The sequence below is a fragment of the Pinus tabuliformis genome, chromosome 7, assembly GCF_031772625.1.
Source record: "Pinus tabuliformis cultivar Carrire ecotype Pingquan chromosome 7, CPIR1, whole genome shotgun sequence".
NCBI classification, from domain to species: Eukaryota; Viridiplantae; Streptophyta; class Pinopsida; order Pinales; family Pinaceae; genus Pinus; species Pinus tabuliformis.
This window is the reverse complement of record NC_142293.1, coordinates 191,449,756-191,472,694: the sequence shown is the minus strand read 5'-3', so window position 1 is coordinate 191,472,694 and position 22,939 is coordinate 191,449,756. Positions and strand designations below refer to the sequence as shown.

The following is a 22,939-nucleotide window of genomic DNA, read 5'->3' as shown; positions in this document are numbered from 1 at the left end:
TATCAATGCTCTGTGGCTCCTGTTGTGCTATAACTCCAACCATGAGTGTTGCTCCATCCATTGCGTACCAACTTATCACCTCTTTCCAATCCAACCCTTGGCAGAGACCGAGGTCAATCTCACCATGCTGATGTTGTGCTGAAATACTTATGTGTGGCCAGCCTACATCCTGTTGCCAACTGGGGCATGTAGTATCCCTCACATCTAAGGGCTCTTGCAATGCAATTCTCTTGACTAAAAATGATACTCCATCAATAGGGTACCAGCTCATGATCTCTCGCTAATCTAATGCATGGACACGTGTAAGAAACAATTCTAATAGGATGATATGGGTCCCTGCCCAACTCAGGATGCTCTATCTGGTCAATCCACAAGATCTGTCTAAGTAAACATGCCCCTCTCTCTATAATGGGCAAAACTAGGTGAGGTGCTACAAGCCCTGCCTATGTACTCCTGGAGAGGGTTGTGGCCTAGAAATATTGCAGCTCTACCAGCTGCTGCTGCACCTATCTACACAACATCAATGGGTAGGCCCAAAGATGGATGCACCACTATCCTTCTGCAAAACTACCCTGTTAGCCTTCAACACCTCCTGAGGACAAGTGTTTGCAAATATTGCCACCCTGCTAGTTGTCTATACCTTTTTATGCTCTTCATCTATGGATGACCCCAAGGGTGGCTGCTCATCCTCCATAACGGGCTCAATATGAACCTCCAGCTGGCTCGCCCCAATAGGTCCATCATGCATACTGTGCCCATCATCATCCTCAGCTGACTCGTGCTCCATCATATGCTGCTTATGTTGAATCATCATTGGTGACTCATCATCCTGAATGTCTCCCATAGGGTCCACTGACTGCTCACAATACACCTCCGAATATAAATCAGGCCTGTTGTTAACAACTCCACATGACTCATGCTCCTCAAAGGCATCTTCGTATGAACCCATGGACTCGTCCAAAGAAAAATCCTCACCCTGAAAGTAAGGAGGAACCCCTATCATCTCCTCAGTGTCACTCAAGCATGAGTGATCATGTCCCCAAGGTCCCTTGCAAATGAAGCAGAGACTCTTCCTCCTCATCTCATTCTTGTTGCATGATCCACCAAACCTGAGCAACTCCTCCCTAGTCAACTGTCTCCTGAACAACCCAATGTTTTTCTCAACCAACCTTTCATCCAATTGATAAGAAACAAGTGAAACCAACTGTTCTCTCCTCCAAATGGTCAACAATCTAGCCCTTAACTCCCTGCAAATGGCATCATGATCTCCCATAACTTAAGACAAAATGGACAACATGTTTGCTTTGACCGTGTCAGGGTGATGTTTCTTAATGCTAAAGAAACATTGAAACATCTGATGGATCAAGTCATCACACCCCAAATCAAGCATGATGTCATATGTTTTGATCATGGCCATGACTTCTAAAATCTCAAGATTCTTCCTAAGGGTAGAGCCTGCACTGTTGTCCAAGTCCCGAAAAGTCTGTACTATCAGTCTGAAAACTTCCCTCATAACATCATCATTGTAAGGAGGTATATGGGCGGTTAGTCTCATGATTTTACTAAGACAAGATGCAATTGGAAGTCTAACCCCTTCACAAGGTTCCTCCAAGAATTTTTGTCGTATGAGAGCAAGCATAGCTAGTTTTAGAGCTCAAATTAGTTTCTTCCCTTCCAATTGGCTCACTTTGGAAAGGAGTACATCTAGTTTGAAAAGAGCTCTCATTGTGACCTTTATGTGTTTCAAATCTGTCCCAAGTTTAAAGAACTTGTTTTCAATCTCTAGCTCTTTTTGCAGATACCTTGGTTATTCTTTTTGAAAAATGACAGACTCCTCTTGAGAAAGGTCCGTTGTTTTGTTTTTCCTTTGGCTGCTCTGAAGAGGTACTGCTGCTAGAGGGTTTGAATTATTGTTGACCAAGCTTCTTGAGGATGCCCTTGAGGGTTCCTATGGATCTTTCAAGGTCCATCTTAGAATTATGCCTCCTTTCTTAGCCAACGTCGAGCCAATATAAGGTAATTTGTGGCTTTACTAACCCATAGACCTTGCACAAATGTTCATCTGGCCAAATAATGAAGATGCTAGTGAATAGATAAAAGCAACTCTTAGGAGTGGATTGGTTCGTTGTGAAATTATTTGCAATATGTTGTAGGTGATATTGTTGGTTTCACTTGAGTTTGGATGTGGAGAACATAATGTTGTAGACAAGTTTTGGGCTTCTTTGTCTCAGCATTACATATATAATACTCAGAGTGTAGAAATGAACTCCAACTAGCAAAATTTGCAAAGTATTTATCCCAAGAAAATGTGTATTAATTGTGAAAATTCCTACACTCAAGGAACCCCTACTGCAACAAAACTGAACTTACTTCTCCTACTTGATTTTAATATACATTATCAAGTAATTTTCTGAAAAATATTGAAGTAAATTACTTTTGCAGCCTACACCAATTTAATTTGATTGCATGACACAATAAATTGAGCAAAGAACAAGATACATAGGACACCGTTATTTTTGGACAAAATAGTCCCCGGAAAAACCCAATGCGGGAAAACCAGTGCAACAACTCTGAGGGTTCTATATTATTAAGCAGTAGTTCTGAATACAATGTTGGATGCCCTCTTGACAATCCAATTACACAGAAAAATATAATGGCGAAAAACTAAGTGAGATTACCTCACTTCACCCGGCAAATTCCGACTGATCCGGTACCAGAACTGGCAAACCCCCGACTATCTCTGCGCTGGCCCTGCCTAGGTCCTGCGTCAGCCTCAAAGGCTCTGCATCAACCCTGTGTTGTCTCTTCTGTGTCCTAGAGCTTCCGCGTCAACCTCTCCCCGCTGTTCCGACAGCTCCCTGGCAGCTTCGGATTTCTGTGTGAGGGCAGCTTCTCCTCTGTGCTGGCCCTTCTGGCTCTGCGTCAAGGCTGCGTGGGCCCCGGCTAGCCCAGCATCAATTCCTCTAGTGCTGCGCTGCCTCCACTAGTGGCTCTCCGCCTCTCTGCCCAATACTCCTGAACTATCCCTACCCCTCTGCTGCAGAATGATCACTTAGTTCAAATTTCTCAACTTCCTAACCCCATAAATCATACTCTAGATCAATTCATTCTCTCCGTGTGTGTCTAAATGAACCCCAAGCCTCCTCCTTATACTTTTCTCGTTGAGACTTCAACGGCCGAGATTAAGTCTCTAATCCACAGATAAGATTAAAAACTTAACTTGATCCACTTTCTAGAACATTCTCACCCATATTTTGATTAATACCCATTAATACTTTAATTTTCCTAAGTTTAGACTTAGGAACCCCATTAAAACTATTAATTATTTTAATAAAATACAATCCCGGTGGAATTTCACCAAACGGTTTTTGGGTTCTTTAGAACTCATGTGCCTTAGCCTCTCCACCAATTTTCATGGCTAGATCACATCGATGCTACCAAAAACTAACACTCCCTCTTAGTGAGGAATGTGCTCTAACAACAATGTTCAACTGCATGTTGCTCTGTCTCTGAAGCATTTCCTTTCCGCACTGTTGCTGCCACCTCCTTTTCGCACTGTTGCTGCCACCAACACTGTGTTGTTGTTGCTACTGTACTGCTGCCCATGACACTGCTACTACCACTGCTGCATCTGTACTATAGCTCCCTCTGCATCTGCTGCTAACACTACCACTATTAGCTCTGCACTGCTTCATTTTGCAATTGTTGCTGCTCAGCAACGGACAAGCATCCAAAATTTTTGAACTAACTGTGTTTAGCATAATACGATGTGAATGTTGGAATCTGACTGCTACTAGTCTCTGACCCTCTGAATCTTCTGCATTGCTGCTGACTTCTGCACTGTGCCATATGCACTGCTACCAACCTTGCTCTGTGCTGATCAGTCTCTAGTCTCAGGCTACTGCATCTGTGTCTCCAATAAACCGACTGCATCATCTGACACTAAGCCCATCTTGCTACTGTTGAATCTCGAGCTCCCATAACAAAGAATTGATCCAAGAGGTGGGTTCCTCAAGGATCCTGCCCACATGTAGTCCTCCCGACTACAATTCTATATTGCCCCATTTCCCTCCTGGATATGCGTGGGCACTCATGGCAAACTCATTTGCGTCAATTTTTGCTGGAGCAGCCTTAGGATCATGTTTATCATCCTTATCCTTTTACTTCAAAGGAAACTAAGATGCAAAGTGGCCCACCTTGCCACATATGAAACATTTCACCTTCGAAATGTCCTTCTTCCGCTTCTGCTTCTACTGTCCCTTTGATGCTAGAGTTGCGTTCTCCTCCCCCTCCTTGGTCTTCGTGCCACTCCCACTGCTTCCATTGAGGTTGACCTTAACCAGATCCCTCCTTAATTCTTCCTGTTGAAGGGCTGCCCACGTCTCCTTCCATGAAGGTAGTCTTTCCCTGCCCAATATACTTTGGACGAAGACTTGCCATTCATCCGAGACGCCATTTAGGTTCATCCTTACCATCGCAGTAGACTAAGGAGTAGACCCCATTGCAGCAAGCTAGTCTCTGGTGTCCTGAAGACGTTGAAGATAGGAGTTAACCCCTTCTCCCTTCTACATCAATGTCCGCTGCAACTTTTGTTCTAAGTACATCTTCTATTGTTCGGAAGAACCTTCATACAGTGAAGACAAAGCTTCCCACATTTCTTGGGTTGTATCTTTGCCCTGCAAGTGTGAGACCACATGATCTCGAACTCCATCGAGTATGTACCTCTTCGCCTTTGCCTGCTCGGCCTTGTACTTCTTCTTCTTATCATTTTCCATGGGAATAACCACAACACTCTTGACGTAACCTTCGAGATCGTACTCCTCCAGAACAGCTAAGATTTTGGTCTTCCATATGACATAGTTGGAAGCTCCTTCCAACCTGTCCTGATCTCTGATCCCATGCAATGCCATCTCACCCAAACTGTCGAATTGACTTCTCTAGTCACTGCGCATCACTGGTTTGCTGCCTAGCAAGTGAAAAATTTGAACTTTTGCCAAGAAAAGTCCTATAACGAGAAAATTCACCTTCTATGTGTCTTCGTTTTTTTCTAACAGATTTTTGCCCTGGCAGAAACTGTGCCCTTTAAGCACAACGCTGAGGCTCTGCATCACTCCCTCTACCTCTGTAAGCTCATGAACCAGAAATCGTACCTCGATCTCCTCGGAATCTCTGCTTTCCCGACAAGGACTGCGCAATCCCTTCAACGAGATTCGAATTGCTACCAAATGCAGCTATTGGCCTCTCTACTCAACGTTGGATCTATTCTTCCTGTTTCAAAATCAATGCTCTGATTCCATGTGAAAATTCCTACACTCAAGGAACCCCAACTACAGCAAAACTAAATTTACTTCTCCTACTTGATTTTAATATACATTATCAAGTTATTTTCAGAAAAATACTGAAGTAAATTTATTATGCAACCTACACCAATTTAATTTGATTACGTGAAACAAGAAACTGAACAAAGAACAAGATACATAGTGTTGATTTTTGGGTAGCATCAGATGTGATCTAGCTTCGAAATTTTGTGGAGGGGCTAGAACACATGCGATCTCCAAGGCCCAGAAATCATTTAGTGAAATTCCACCCAGATTGTATTTTTTTAAAATAATTAATATTTTTAATGGGGTTCCTAAGTCTAAACTTAGGAAAATTAAAATATTAATGAGTATTAATGAAAATATGGGTTAGAAGCTTCTAAGAGATGAAGATCAAGTCTGATTTAATCTTAGCCATTGATTAGAGATTAGATCACGACCATTGATTTCTCAACAGGAAAAGTATAAAGGAAGGCTTGGGGTCAGTTGGAGAATACACACAGAGAGAGCAACACTTGAGCTAGTTTGAAATTCGGGGGCGTGGTTTGCTGAGAATTTCAGAGTGACTTTCTAGTGCAGAGAGGGGAAGTTCGGCAAAGGGACTTCAGTCCAAGGCCAAGAATACATAGTAGAGAGGCAGAGCAGCACTAGGGAGAGACATCGTAGCTCCAAAAAGGGCGATGCAGAGGCTAGAGGAACTAACGCAGACACTTAGAGGCAACACTGGGGTTTCTGTGAGGGAGAGAGAGCAGCAGTTCAACAAATCAATTTTTGAGCTGGGAAGGCTCACTGGGAGGGTGACGGAGCTCTTAGAGGAGCTGACGCAGTTCCAACCCAAAGTTTGGAGCAACCATCGCTGCACAGCACTGGGGACAGTGTAGTCATTTGTGGGGTTTGTTCATCCAGTTGCTGGATTCCCCAAAATATCTGTCTACGGATAGAGGTACTTCTGCCGGATTTATTCTCTGTTGGGTGAGCCGGATTTGGCACCCTAGTTGTATTCAGAAATCTGCTTAATAATAAAACCCTCATATTTGTTGCACTGGTTTTCCCACATTGGGTTTTTTCAGGGACGTTTAGTCCAAAAATAAGTGTGTTCTTTGTGTGGTTGTCTCATTTATTTTTCAGTACTTGATCTGTATAGTGGTGTAGGCTGCAGTGCATTTGCATTAATATTTTCTGAAAATAATTTGTTAAAATGAAGAACACAAGTAGGTAATGCAAATCAGTTTACTGCAGTAGGATTTCTAGTTTGTTAGATTCGGAAATTATCACACATAGGACACCGTTATTTGTGGACAAAATAGTCCCTGGAAAAACCCAATGTGGGAAAACCGGTGTAGCAGCTCTGAAGGTTTTATATTATTAAGCAGTAGTTCTGAATACAATGTTGGATGCCCTCCCGACAATCCAGTTACAGAGAAAAATATAATGGCAAAAAACTGAGTGAGATTACCTCACTCAACCGACAGATTCCGACTGATCCAACAGTAGAACTAGCAAATCCCTGTCTATCTCTGCGTTGGCCCTACGTAGGCCCTGTGTTAGCCTCAAAGGTTCTGCGTCAGCCCTACGTTGTCTCTTTTGCCTCCTGGAGCTTCTGCTTCAACCTCTCCTGGTTGTTGCGGCAGCTCCCTGACAGTTTCGGATTTCTGCGTGAGGGCAACTTCTCTGCACTGGCCCTTCTGGCTCTGCGTTAGGCCTGCGTGGGCCCAGATTGGCCCAACATCAGTCCCTCTAGGTGCTGCGGTGCCTCCATTAGTGGCTCTCTGCCTCCCTACCCAGTATTCCCTAGCTATCCCTGCCCCTATGCTGCAAAATGATCATTTAGTTCGAATTTCTCAGCTTCCTAACCCCAAAAATCAAACTCTTCTCGTTGAGACTTCAACATACGAGATTAAGTCTCTAATCAACGACTAAGATTAAAAACTTGACTTGATCCTCTTTCTAGAACATTCTCACCCATATTTTGATTAATACCCATTAATACTTTAATTTTCTTAAGTTTAGACTTAGGAACCCCATTAAAAATATTAATTATTTTAATAAAATAAAATCTGGGTGGAATTTCACCAAACAGTTTCGAGGTTCTTTAGAACTCATGTGCCTTAGCCTCTCCACCAATTTTCATGGCTAGAGCACATCCGATGCTACAAAAAGCTTAACATTAACTACATACTGGAATATTTGCACAATCATTATACCATCCTTCAAAGATGTACACAGAGTAAGAGATAATGAGGGAACCTGTTTTTGCTTAGCAGTCCAAATGAATCCTTTAGAAGTTGAGCAACTTCCTCAACAAGTGTGACGACTTCCAGTAGTGATAAAACGTCCCTCAAAGGCAGACCATGCACACACAACAAGAATTATAGAGGAAAGTACTTGTTTTTACGCATTAGTTGGAATAATGATAACTTTCAGCCTGGAATGTAGACTCATTTGCGTAAGTTGAACAATTCGTCCTCTCACTGCTCAACAATCATCCCCACATACAACATTGACAGTCGTCACATTGGTGGCTAAGGCATTATATCAGTCTCCACTAGAAGGTGATATCATCCACAACCAACAATGCAAACCTCAGATATATGGCACGTCGACGATAAACCCATAAGCACAATGAATAGTTCAGGAAATTGATAACTTCCACGCATAGGCAGAGTAAGATAGATGACCTCAGTCAACAAGTGTGCACGGACTTCCTCAACCTCAAGATCGATCTGTGGTAAGGATATACACACAACATCGCATAGGGAAGAGTTTAGCTTCTCGAAACAAAGAGACTTGGTCGATCTGACAAATTCAATGTCTTTCTCTTGGTATAGAAAAGAGCAGTCGGCTTCTTGAACTTCACAATGCGATCTGGCTTGGGAACAAGCTCTCGATTCTTGAATTGCTTCGATGAATCAGTGTGAATTCGACGTCTACACTTGGTGAATGTGTTTCTTCTAGGCAGAAAATCCACATCTGTTTCTTTAAGGATCGAGTTGCCGCCACTAGTGACCAATTCTCGTTTTGTCGTCAATGCTTGTAAATCAACTTGGACAATTTACCCTCCGCCAGCACTTCCTAAATGGCTCTGCGTGGTCATGCAGGTCCCGAGCCAAACATTCAATGAATCCTAGAGGGGGCAAGAGATCCTTTCAAAATCTTGCTCAAAGAAACCCTCGAGGGGGCAGGAGATCCTTTCAAAATTTTCTCGAAGAAACCCTCATGCGACAAAGGAATGCGATGATGGACAACTTTGCTCAGATCCTTCAGCGGGTACCAAAAGGCGACACATCTTCTTCCAGCAGTTACTCTCGAAGTGCCACACCTTTTAAGGTACAAGTTAACTTTGACATCACCATATTTGATGGTCAGATAGATGCAGACGCCATAGATAAATGGTTAAATCTGCTAGAAGGATATTTTTGTGTTAAATTTTTCCAACCGGGAAAAGATTACTTTTTCACTTCTCAAAGCCGCCCCCCACGTCAAGGAATGGTAGGAAACCTACTGTGAGAAGAAGGAAGAAAGTACACCCTTACTATTTTCAGCCGCACTCACTTGGAATTCATTTCGAGACGCCATCAAGGAGCAATACTACCCTGTCGGGAGCTATGAGGATAAATACATAAAGTGGACCACGCTGCAACAGGGAAGGGATCAAGACGTGTCAAAGTTTAGTATTTAGCAATGTTTTTCATACCCTTCGCACGAAGATGGGTATCAAGGATTTTGAGCGACATTTGGTACTCAAGTACCGCGACTGCGTACACAGGTACATCCAGGACAGATGGAGTTCCTGGACATCTCCTCGCTCGACACAACGTATCGATACGTTGTCAAGATTGAGCAAAAGTTTTAACAGAAAAGTGAGACTTTGGATCAGCGAATCCGAAGCAAGGAAAAGATGCCCCCAAACCTTAGAGAAAAGGACAAAGCCAAGGCGGGGCGACCCAGGACAACCTGCCAAAGCTGTAAGCAAAGAACAACACCACGTAGACAAAGAATGACATGGGAACATGGTGTGAGTTCCATAAGAGCTCCACTCACAACACAAGTGAGTGTCGAACCAAGCAGTCATTGGTAGTTGAGTTGAAGGCTTCTGAATCAAACGCATGTTCCAACTCTGAGTCAAAACCCGACAAGGGGAATGACAAAGGGAAGCGGATCATTGATGCGAAGCCCATTGCCACTGTGGCCACCACGAAGATCCAAAAGAATGAGCCTGAAGATCTAGAGGGGGAATGCCTCTTCCACTCATAGATGTGGGCGAAGGGTTCTCCGTTGCAGTTCATTATCGACAGCGGGAGCTAAAAAAACCTCATTTCAGCAGAGGTCGTGAAGCGGTTGGGCCTACTGACTACAACACATTCACATCCGTACACCATCGGGTGGCTTCACCAAGGACGAGATCTCCGCGTCAACTAGCGATGCCGCCTTGCCTACAACAGCAAGCCCTTCACGGATGAGGTATTGTGTGATGTTGCCCCTCTTGAAGTTTGTGATGTATTATTAGGAAAACCATATTTGTGGAAGCAACATGTTGTATATGAGTCTAGACCTCACTTTTTGATTATTACTTTGGGCAATAAGTTGTACAGGATACCGGAGGTAGCCCCGCTTACTGCCATCTCTTTGATCACTACAAAGCAATGCAGTAAGATCATTTCATAGACCAGGAAATTTGTTTTCCTTATGATTCGCCCTCAGGGAAGGAAGAAGATTGTGGCCACAACTTCTAGACAGGGCTCCTCCGCACAGCAGTAGTAGATGGACAAGGTTGTAGAGGAGTATAGGGACATTTTCTCCTCACCTACAGGGGTGCCTTTGCATTGTCAGGTCAAGCACTCCATCAATTTGACCCCGAGCGCTCGCTACTCAATGGACCAATCTATCGACGCTCTATTCTAGAGAACGATGAGATCAAGAGGCAAATTTAGGAGTTGTTGTAGAAAGAGCACATCAGGCCAAGCTCATCACCCTGTGGGAGCCCAATTGTATTGGTACGGAAGAAGGATGGGACTTGGAGACTCTGTATTGACTTTCGAGCAATGAACAAGATCACTGTACGGAATAGGTACCCAATCCCACAAATTGATGACTTTCTAGACCAGCTCAAGGGGCCCAAATATTTTAGCAAGATCGATTTGAAGTTCGGTTATCACCAGGTGTCTATCGAACCCTCCGATGTGTGGAAGATTGCCTTCAAAGCCAAGGAGGGCCTTTTCGAATGGTTGGTCATGCCTTTCGAGTTGATGAATGCCCCCTCAACCTTCATGAGATTGACGAACAACATCTTGCGACCCTTCACCCATGCATTCATGGTGGTGTATCTAGATGACATCTTGATCTTCAGCCAAAGTTGGGAAGAGCACCTCCACCATATTCAACAGGTCCTCCAAACCTTGCGACAACACAAGTTGTGTGCCGATTTGGAGAAATGCACTTTTCGCATGACCCAGGTTCAATATCTGAGGTACATCATTGATGAGCAGGGTGTGCATGTGAACCCAGCCAAGATACAAGTCATTTGGGATTGACCAGCCCCAGCCACTCTAATAGAGCTCCATAGCTTTATGGGTTTTGCCAATTTCTACCATAGGTTCGTGTTGGGGTTCTCTCATATCACTTGGCCTTTAAGTCAAGTCACCAAGGGTAGAGAGAAAACAAAGTTCTTTTGGTATGAAACCTAGCAGAAGGTGTTTGTCGAGTTGAAGCATCGCCTCAGCTCTGCACCAATGCTCACATTACCAGACCTGCAACAACCATTTGAGATTGAGACATATGCCTCCGACTATGCTATTGGTGCAGTTCTTACTCAGCAAGGGCTTCCAGTGGCCTACCACAGTGAGACGCTTTCAGGCACAGTCCGAAAGTATCCCACCTATGACAAAGAAATGTATTCCATTGTGCAGAACGATTGCCATCATAAATGGTCCACATACCTGCAACAATTCCAGTTGAACATTAAGTACAAGAAGGACAACACCAATAATGTTGTAGACTGCCTCAGCCGACCACCAGTCATGGTGCTGATCACTGTGCTCGACTCCTGTGGGCACGAGACTTCAGGGTGGCTGCATCTTTACAAGAGCTATTCGGAATTCGGTAGCACATATAAGATACTCCTGGAAGTTTAGCAAGTTCCAAATTTTCACCTCCAAGATGCACTGTTATGCCACCTGGGACACATATGTGTTCCTTCAAGTGAGCATGCCAAGATGATTTGGGAGGCACACTACAGTTGGGTCACTGGACATTTCAGAGTAGAGAAAACAATGGTAGTACTGTAGAAATATTTTTATTGGCCGAACTTTCATCAGGTGTTGGAAAGGACATTCGATCATGCACTGTCTGTGCCATTGCCAAACCAACCATCACGAAGCAAGGCCTATATACTCTACTGCCTATTCCTAGTCGACTTTGGGAATCCACCTCCGTGGATTACATGTCGAGACTTCCTTCTACTAAGCATGACAATGGCTGCATTTTCGTGGTCGTCGACAGATTCTCTAAGATGGCCATTATGGCGGCCTACAAGAAGAGTATCACAAGCAAAGGCCATTGCTAAGCTCTTCTTCGAGTGAGTGTGGGTTCACTTTGGGATCCCATAATCCATTATCTCAGATCGGGACAACAGATTCCTCAGTGCATTTTGGTCAAGTCTCTGGTCGATGTTGGATACCAAACTTACTAAGTCCACGACTTTCCACCCCCAAACTGATGGCCAAACAAAGGTCGTCAACAAGATGATTGTACACATTTTGCCCATGTACAACTTCAAGAACCCACGAACATGGGATGAAAGCCTCTCCTATGTCCAACACAACTACAACAGAGCTCTCCATTGCTCAACAAACCAGAGCCCCTTTCATGTAGGGTTGGGATTTCATCCATTATGTCCCATTGGTGTGGCCATACCATTTGCAACCACTCAGGCAGATTCAGTTCACGTCCAGTCCGAAGCCGAGATGGATAACAACTTCATTGAGCGCATTCAACACATCCTCCAGTAAGCCCATGATATATTGGACAAAGCCAATGCTAAGTACGAACAATGCCATGATCAGCATCAGGTGTCGCACAAGTTCTAGGTGGGAAACAAAGTTTGGCTACATTTGCAAAAGGAGCGCCTCGCTGGACCCCACCGCAAGCTTCGCCCGCTCCGATATGGGCCATACACCATCACCAAGGCTATAGGGGAAAATGCCTTCGAGCTCAACGTTCCACATTTCCTTGGTCTGCACCCAGTGTTCAATGTAGACCGTCTTCGTCCATACTTTCCACCATTGCTGGACACATCCGACATTGTAGAACAACTCACTCCAACAAAGCTAAACCTAGACTGCATGGAACATGCCACAACTGATTTAATCGTGGACACACAGATCAAGAACAATCGCCAACAGAAGATCCAACTATATTGGACTGTCAAAGTTGGCCATCTCCTACACCAAGGCAAGTGGCTCACCAGGGACCAAGTTCAATAGAACCCATCTCATGGAGGCACTCAACGCAATGGTGACCATTGCTTTTTAAAGGGGGAGGACTGATCTAGGTGGATATTGGTGGCCACCTGCCTATTCCACTTGGACCCCACCACTGTCTCTTTCAATTTTTCAGTTTCTTTAATTGTAACACAATTTACTATTTTTGGCAATTTTTCGAGTCCCGAACTTCCGGAATTGTTTTGAGGACCTAAACAATAGTATTTGACTCATGTTTGCGTTCGAAAGTTGTATTCCTCGAATAGATCTTTCTAACGAGGTATTGTGCATGCCAAACGGAGATCGTATGCCAAATTTACAACCCCGGGAAGTTGATGTACCAAATTACCCAAACGGGGCCCATAGTTTTGGCGCTTCATCTCCTAGGGTTAGGTTTTTGGATATTTAGGGTCTCCGTTGTTTCTCAATAATAAATAGGTCTTCAAGCCTCATTACAATTCAGAGGCATGTAGCCACCACATCTCTCCTCAGAGATAAGCTATCGTCGCCCGAGCTAGTTTTATTTCCTTTCTATTTGTAAACATATTTCAATATTTGATATTAATGAAATGAAGTGTTATTTCTACTGCATCTCTGTATTTATGGTTATATCTGTAATTTTTTGTGTTCCTGTTTAAGTTCGGATCAAGAGCAGAAGCAACAACAGTATGAGTAGATCAGAGTTCAGAGTTGCAGAGATTGGGCAGGGTCCATTGAGGTATCCTCATGGATCATCACCTTTCTACAGGGGCCCACAGTATTCAGTAGCAGGATGGATCAGTGTCAGAGGTGCAGTCAAAATTCCAGAGTGATAGTTGCAGAGTAGTAGCAGTCAAGTGCTAGGGAGCACAATGCAGAATTGGCAATAGTGCAGAGAGGCATAGTGCAAAGTCAGCAACAATGAAGATTCTTCAGTGACAGCACAAAAACTAGTAGCAGTGAGAACTCGGGAGATAGATGCATCATACTAAACACAGTTGATTCAGTGTTTCAGATGATTCTCAATTGCAACAACAACATATGGGAGGGAGTTGCGGTGCAGATGCAGGGTTGGCAACAATATGGCAGTGTCACCAACAACACAGATGCAGCATCAGATTTGCACAGTGATTGGTGGGCAGCCACAACCAGACATCAATAAGTGACAAGAGATGACATAGAGACAGAGTGTTGTGACAGGGTGTGCAGCACTAGAACACAGTCCTCGCTAAGATGTAGTGTTAGTTTTTGTAGCATCGGATGTGTTCCAACCACGAAATTTGGTGGAGATGCTAGAATGCATGAGATCTCCAAAACCCAGAAATCGTTTCTAGAACTTCCACCTAAAGATGACTTAATTAGATTATTGGCCTATTTTTTAATGTTTCCTAAGTCTAAACTTTGGAAAACTGGTTAACTAATTAGAATTAATTAGGTCAAAGTGAGAATAGTTTAGAAACTTACACGGATCGACTTCAAGATGATCCTAGCCCTTGATTAAGTTTTAATTTTGGCCATTGGTGGTCCAATAAAGGATTATAAGAAGTCGATGGGAACTTGGAGAATACACCAAAAACACTTGGAGAATTCGATTTTTCTAGAGTAGTAGCATTCAGTTGCCGAAGAGTTCAAGCTCCAGTGAGGAAGCAGAGTCAGTGAGGGACAAAGATAGTGATCCAAAGAAAGTTTTCCATATTCGGAGAGGCATCAACAAGAAGCCGAGTTACTCCCAGTGAGGTAGTGTAGAGTACTGCACAATTGCTTCAGAATAGCAATTCAATTTGGCTGGAGGAAAATTCGATTTAGCTTCCAGAGGTCAAGAAAGTTTTCTAGAGGGATGGAGAATTAGTTTCCTCGGCGGAGACAGGAAGAACGACTTCATCAGTGGCAGTTCCGGGCTAGACTTCCAAGGGTTTGCGCAAGCACTACACAAAAGCTGACATAGAGGGTCCAAGAGGACGAGTTTTCTGAGGTAGAGTTGTGCCGGAATTGCTTGTGGAGGAAGGGAAATTCCCTTGGATAATTTAGGCCAGATTTTCTTGTTGTTTGGATTGTCAGTTGGGCATCCATATATTGTACTCAAATTTCACTGCTGCGTAATAATAAATCCCTTAGTTGCTGCACTGGTTTTCCCAAGTTGGGTTTTTCCGAGGACAATTGTCCAAAAATAATTGTGTCATATTTTTATGTGTGCTAGATTTTCTCAAATTCCAATGCTTTTTTTTCTTCCACAGTGTGAATTATTTGGTATTTGCCATAACAAACTGCAAATAAATTAACAATTAGGAAAGTAATTTTCAACTGCTGTGATAGATAAAATTTTCACAAAGACACTTCTCTCAAAGCATTAAATCCACCAAAGCATTGAAGCGACCAAGAAACTATGGTGTCTCCCACCATTGGCAATCAGGTTGAGGTCAAAACTCTCCCTGTTTATCTTTATTTGTTCGATCAAAGTTTCAATGCGAAGACCGCCTATCTCTCCAAGTGTCTCTCTCTCTCTCTCCAAATATATGTGCCAAACTTTGACTCGACACAATTTCTTGACACAATCCAATGCCATGTTTACTGGTGTGGCTCAATACCATGTTAAACTAAAATATACAGGATATGTGAAGAGAAAAGAGATAGAAAAATGAGATATCTTATTATATCATTGTGCTTAAAAATGACATACAATAATGTTATATATAAATCAAACAAGTTCCATTATTCTTGTTAGGAACTACTCACCTAATCTCTTTGATATAACATTAACTTAAATGTCTTATCTTATTATGACATCGTCTTATTTTGCACTTTGTTACATTATATAATTACTCTTAGACATGACATTTCTTACTGCCCTTAGACAAAATAAACATTAAAATGTCTGCCCTCTTCCTTGTTAGCATTCTTAACTTTCTTTCTTTAGTTAGGTGGAATAAACATAAATGGACACAGGACTGCTGGCATAGCTGAAAGTTGTTAGAAACAACATTAAAATATGTTACCAGTTTGGAGGAGTTTTCTGTGACTTATGATTCAAATTAACTTGAGAGACAGGAATTGATTATTCTTGAATTTTGCTTTTAGATAACACTTTTCTATTTCAAAAGATTTTGTGAATTGGGCTGAAAGAATTTTTCTTCCTTGCTTGATGTTCTCAAGGGACCAAGAGGCCAAATGAAAGTAGTGATAAATCATTAAATTAACTCAAGATATGTAAGTGCTTATGATATGCACTCCAATGGAACTTGTACATACATTTAAGGGGCTAGCAGCTTCTCTTGTTGTATCACATACCAGGTACCAGTGCGGGTGGCGGGCGGACTATTGTTTGAGCTACTAGGACAGTCAGTAGGAGACCCTAATGTAGAAGAAGAGGATGTTCCCATTGTACTTCGATCATGGCAGGCCCAGAATTTTCTAGTCACAGCTTTACATGTGAAAGGGACGGTGTCAAACATAAATATCCTTGGTATTATTGAAGTTCAGGTAGTCAGCTTTCTTGCTAACTTTTTATTAAATAGATAATGTAAGATTGAAATATAGATGTACTAGTCTATTTCATATATACATTCATGTTTATGTGTCCATCTAATCAAACACTCACCATGCAAAAGACTCCTAATGTTGTAATTAAGGAAAAAATGAGTTTGAGTAGCCATATGCCTTTCCCCTCCCCGCATTCTTATGAACGTACTTCTCTTTTTCAGGATCTTCTTGTTGCAGGAGGTGCTTTGGCTCCTAGAACGACTCATGAATTGATAGCAAACTTAGCTTGTCGTCTTGCAAGATGGGATGATAGGTGATTTGCATATTTTCTTTTCTCCTAAAAATTCACAATTCTATGTGTTAAAGAAATGATAGTTACCAGATTGAAGCACGATCAACTGTAAAACTAAAAAACTTTATTGAGTTCTTAATATTTGGGGATAGTTTCTATCAATTCAGACAAATTGCTCAAATACATGTAAAATACAGGCATTGATGTGATTGGCAGAGTTATGTTATGTAGCTTGCATTTGAACATTGCTTTCATCTTTCTTATAAGAGCTTCAATAATCCTCTTCTGGCCTTCTCTTTTGAATAAGATTGTGCAGTTGAATATGTTTCTCGCTTTACAATATGTCTTTTGATGATCTCCTTTCACCTTCCTTTATGTTTGATAGGTTGGAGATAAAAAATATTACACCATACACTGCTGCTTGAACCTCAGTTCTGTTTGGATCAATTTCTGTTTGCATTTCAAAGGTCAATCTATACAGCCATATATCATGCACTAGTAACTTATCCTTGCATCTGATAGTCTATGGATTTTGTAACTCATATTGTATGAGTTCCTATACTTGTGATTTTCATCATAACATAGCCATATTTGTGACTTTAATCGCACATGTCAAAGGCTCACAGGCTGATATTGATGGAGCATTTGATGGACCAGGGGTACATTCTTGGTGCACACTTTCATAGAGCAGTTTCCTTTTGATAACTTATCTGTTGATCACCTTGGTGGGTAATGAGGCACTCTAATGGAATTTTTTCTTGTGTTTGTCCTATCTTTGTGGTGGCCCCTAGTGTTTAGCTTGGAGATGGTGTTATCGGTTAGTTGACTTTGATCGAGCACCTTGATTAGATAAGACTTATCACTTTCATCATTGGATTGAATTATCATGTTTGGTGGCTATTTTATTGGTGCACTCCTCATTGTTGCATACATTTCATTGAGAGATCAGCTTTATAGTGGCCATGTGGATTATTTTCGTGAGTGCTTCACCTTGGTTCTTGATGAGTGCCCCTGCATGCACATTTTTCTAGATGGATGTATCCCTCTCAATGACTTTGTTTTACATAAATTATCTTGATTGGAGCCTTGTTAAGTGTATGCCTTTGCTTGTACGCTCACTATTGGCACATGTATTGAGTCTTGACATGTTTAACCACCATTTCTGGTGGAGCAATCCCATGGTTTCCTTTTATTGGCATGCATGTTGAGGCATGAGCATATTATTGTGATTTTTTCATGGAGCATATTACCGCACAATTTAGCGGTCTCAACAAAGTCCCTCGAGAGGCTATGGTGGTACTGCATAGGATAAGTTCCTGTTACCTATTTTATTAGCAGGGTTGCTAATGTCATGAAAACCTGCTGGAATTGGCACACACAAGAAAAGGACCCATTGTCACTTCAACCCAAGCTCTAGCTATTTAGATCCAACTTCCTCCTAAAATTCCAAGGGAGGAGTCCCACATAAAACCCCAACCAACTCCAAATATGACTAGTGCCTTAAATGGGGTCAAGAAGAGGTGGACGCGTTTATGAGTATGCGGCAGTAAACTAAAACATCAATTAAAATTACACCAAACGGTTTTAAATGTAGTGTGTAACTAATTAACGAAATGTGGTCTTATTTTTTAGTTTAGACTGTTGGTTGAGGATTTATGGAACAAATCAGCTTGTTGTCTTATTATATCAAACTACAAATTTTGTAGTAAATGACAGGGACTGTTACCCACCAAAATGGGTATTCCCATAAGAGAAAACATTTTCTTGTACATTTGACAGCCAACCTGCCAGCAGCCCCTGACATTCACTTCTTGATGATGATATGCCATATGCCTCTGCCATCTGCATCATCGATGCAACTCTCACCATTAGACATTCCTCTTAGATGAAGGTGGGTTGCTACTCAATAGGTACTTTGATCATTTTTCAATCGGATGCTTATACTTGATGTTTTATCCATTTAGTACAGATAAAGGGGTGATTTGGATAATTGACTGATCTTGATTGTAATCATGTTCTCTCACTTTACCAAGGAGGTCAATCTTTAACCCTAGTCTAGTGAGACCTCCCTTAAGGCCTTAGAATTATAGGAGGGCCACTATTTGGAAAACCTAGAGATTGAAGTAGCATGTTCATTCTCCCTTTCACCACACTTAAACACTTTCCATGTTAAATTACAATCCCTTTTATACCATCTCCATTCTTCGGGTCTAACTTGTCATTGGTTCATTGGGATTTAACACTCTCTTATCCACATCCTTGGGTAGGGCTGGAAAACATTGCCTTGGAGGTTGATGCAACAAAAAGAACGGAAAAGCATAATATGGGCACAATGAAAGAAAAAATAAATCATAATTTAAAAGATGGCTGAGACATAAGTTAGCATATGGGAAAAATCCTACCATGAGCTCTACCACCCTCATTAGCTATCACCCATTTTTTTGAGCACTTGATGCTCTATGTCATCAAAAGGAACCCTTGCATGTCCCAACCTTCATGGACAACAAACCGCCTCATCTAAGGGGGTAAATTAAATGCTATATCATAAGGAGCAATCTTTGATCCTTGAGCTATGCACCATATTACAAAGCATTATCAAAAAGAAGTAAAAAGTGCACTAGAGGGGTGGAAAAAGAAGGTCGAGCAAGGTAACTCATGCATCCACAATTGCTCCCTCCTTTACATCTATACACTCGGGATGTGGACTCCCATTAGTTGGTCCCATCACGATGGTACTTGGCCATGAAGTCTCTCCCCTCCATAGCCACTCACTTACACCAACACCTACTGATTGAAGGGCTAACATTGGAAATGCCTCCTCCCCTTAGGGGCTGGAAACACCTAATAGGGTTGACTACTAGCCACCCCTAGCAAGGTACGAAACACCTTTACATGACTTGGTCTAGTTAGGTATTGGAAGGTGATCCTAGTTTGAAGTATTAGTATGCCCTTAACATACAAGTTTGGTTTGCTTAGATGCTTTATGATCTTAGCCTCTAATGAATGGTCATTTTCATTTGAGTTTAACTTGGTCTTGCCATGTAGCCTGTTGACCACCACGTGTCAACCACCCGTAGTAGTACACCCCCTTTTTTCGCAAAGGGGATATCGCTTGATCAACGTGTCCGTGCCATTCGACTATCATCATCAGCCTGATTATGTTATTTTATTAACCCAGTCTGCATGTGTAAATTGTAAATAATCTTAGCAGATCTGTGTCCTGTATGTAATTTCCTAGGTAAACCTAATCTTCTAGTGATGATCTACGTTCCAGAAGTTTTTTTGTCTCACCGATCCATGATCCGTAGAGTTTTCCTTCAGCCTAACCCCAAAGCCGAAATGGATTTTGTCATTAGAATCTTAGGGGAGTCCTAGTGTGCTAGATTGAGTCTATGTAAAAGTGATTTGGGAATAATCATAACTATTTGGTTAGGTTATTTTATTACAAATTTCTTGACCTGCTGGATTATATTTGTGTCGGAAGACTGCGTAGTTTGTGAGGGTCTATATCAAATGGGTTTTCCCCCTTGAGATGTAAAAATGTAAAAAATCATGATATAAAGTGTCTTGAGGGTTAGAAAAATGTTTTATCCCCTCATAAGTTCTAGGTCCTAGGTATTTTTTAAATTTTCTAAAGGCTAGATTCGAGGGTCCTTTAAAAAATTAAATTTTAAGAGGTCCAGGGACTAAGGTTAAATGATTAATTTGCTAAATTTTAGGCCCTTGGTCTCTTGGGCTAAGTCAAAGTTAAAATTTTGAGGAAATTAATTCAAAAAATTAATTTTTTGAATTAATTAAAATGCATTTAAATGATTATTTTGAATTTCCTCATTATTTTAATTTCAATGGATGAGATTAAAAGATTTTTTGATCCTCATCAACGGTCGAGATCACTTTGACAAGGATCACTCGAACTAGCCGTTGGGAAATTTTTCTTTAAATAGGAGGTCAGTTGTCCATTGAGATCATTCAATCTGTGAGTCTTGTGCTAAAGAAAGATCTCCTGTAATCGTTTTATTTTTTCATGTGCAATAAAGAAAGACTTTGGGGTTGAAATCTTGCTGGTGTTACTATTTTGGAAATGTTGTAAGATGTTTTATTTTTGTGCATAAATTTAATTTCAGCCATTGATGATAGCTTGATGAAGAGTGATTTTAAACACAGGTATCTTGTTTAGTCACTAGGGTTTGAATGGTAGTTAAATTTTTGAATATGATGGCAGGTATCTCCATTAGATCTGTATTTTAGTATCGTTTTCTCCCTCTTTGTTATTGGTTGAAGTAAGTTGTGTAGGAAAATCTTGATTTCGAGATCATTGGGCGTTTGGGGAAGTTCTCGGCTGAACCAGCCAACTCCCAAAAAGGGCATTTTCTGAAGAGCCCAGCTAAAAACTGATCCTGGGCTTATCATTTGAATTTTTCTTGTGAATGCATGAAGGGTTTTTTGAAGCACCTCATATTAAACTTAAAATTTTGAAATATTTTTGTGGCATACTGACAAATCTGGCTATTTAGAGCCTTTAAACTGTAAATACTGTAATTATTTAGCTGGTTATTTTTGCTTTTTTTTTGGGTTTAATCCTTGCATATATTATTTTTGGGTGTTCGGTTTTTGTTATTGCAGGTTGTAGGTCGGAAGAAAACATTTTGTCCAAAGCCAGATCTAGGCCTGGAGGGTAAGATCTGGCCTCAAGGTCAGCTCTGGCAGGAATATTTACTTAAGATCTGAAAATTTCTTGTGGGGTTTTCATCAAGGAAATCTGAAGCGAAAAGATTCAAATTTTTTTTAAGGTTTCTGAAGAATCGTGGGGGTTTTCCAGGCTATCTATTTGCTGCCTGGGATTTCATTTTGACAGAAAATTTCGAATTTTTTTTATTTTTATTTATTTATTTATTTATATTATTATTATTTTTTTTTTTTTTTTTTTTTTTTATTATTATTATTATTTTTTTTATGTTGTTGCATCCCGGGGTTTCATTTTTGCGGGAATTTTTTCAAATTTTTAGGGCAAGTGTGTAAAATCACATAGCCCCACAGATCTGCAAACCGAATCCACACCTTGGACCTCTGTCAATCCTTCCACTCCGCGTGCTATCCCATGGCAGCCGTCGCACTAGCCTTCAGCTCCATCCTATCTACACTGTTGTACAAAACCAAATCTGCAACTTGATCTATCCCTCTACGTCCAACCCGTCGTTCTCCTTTCTCACGCTACAACTGCATCCATCCTCCATGCAACAATCGTCTTTCCCCTCTGCCACAACTTTGTCCCTTTGTCACTTCGCCATGCTGTTGCAGTTCTCATCCCTGACTCCATCCGCGCCTGTTGCTCAGCCTCCCACATGCTGTCTCTACCTGCGCGACTCCTTCCTCAATCCAACGCTGCCTTTGTTCCTTGCAAGCAAACATACCTTCTCTATCTCCCTAACACACAGTCACAACTCCATCCGCAGCCATTCCCTCACTGTTTTTGCCCCTTCCTCCAAATCCGCAGTTCCCAAACTTCACACAGCTCAATTTCCTCCATACGTTGTTTGCTCTGCTCACGCAATCCCTCACACCCACGCCCATCTACAAGTTCGCTGCCACTTTCACTCAACCCTCATTCGCAGCTCCTCACGTAGCTATCACCATCGAACCAGCGTGCTGCTCTCCTACCACCGTCGAACGTCCAAGCCTGCACAATAAAAACTCAACGCATTTCGATTTTCTTCATTGTCATACGACTAGGTTTTAGGGTTAGAGTTAGATTCATTTTATTTATTGATTTTATTATAGTTAGGTTTTAGTTTAGAATAATTTTTTCGTTAGATTTATTCATTTTAGTTTTGTTTTATTTTAATTTGAATTTAGGACTTTATAAAAAATAACAATATATAAAAAATAAAAATAAAAAAAAACTAAAAAATCATAAAAAGGTTTTTTAGGTTTTGGATTAGTGTTTTTTTTTTAGAATTTCATTATGATTTTGATCATTAAATTTTTCTAAAAAAGAGATAAAAATAAAAATGAAAAAACTTTCAAAATTCTAAACAAATAAAAAAAAAAAATCAATTTAGTTTTGTTCTGTATTTTTTATGATTTCAATTTTGTATTAAAAAAATCTAAAACATAAAAAAGGGTTTTCGATTTTAGGTTTTTTTTTTTTTAGTTTTTTTTACTTAGATTTAAAAAATAAAAATAAACATTTAAAAAATCCTAAAAATCCAAATCATTAAAAAATTTTTTTTTTTTTTGAAAAAGACTAATTAAAAATTGGAAATTCCTTTTAATGTCTCTTTTCTGTTGTTAGTATTCAACATTTTACTATAGTTAAATGTGCTTAAATGTTTATATCTGGAGATTAACTATTTGAAACTTGTTAGCATTTAAATTTCGTGGCTGCTTAAAGCATT

At 41.0% G+C, this 22,939-nt stretch overlaps 1 protein-coding gene across 3 annotated transcripts in view; it reads left to right on the top strand.

The window, feature by feature from the left end:
* The window catches only part of LOC149246506 (uncharacterized), a 304,091-nt gene that overhangs the window by 242,252 nt on the left and 38,900 nt on the right, over nucleotides 1-22,939 (top strand). For 2 of the 3 annotated variants that reach the window (XM_089457951.1, XM_089457952.1), the window contains 2 exons: nucleotides 16,064-16,252; nucleotides 16,474-16,565. In XM_089457951.1, coding sequence (XP_089314077.1) covers nucleotides 16,064-16,252; nucleotides 16,474-16,565 — 281 coding nt within the window. The remainder of the gene's footprint in view (nucleotides 1-16,063; nucleotides 16,253-16,473; nucleotides 16,566-22,939) is intronic. The other variant, XM_089457953.1, reaches the window with a different exon arrangement.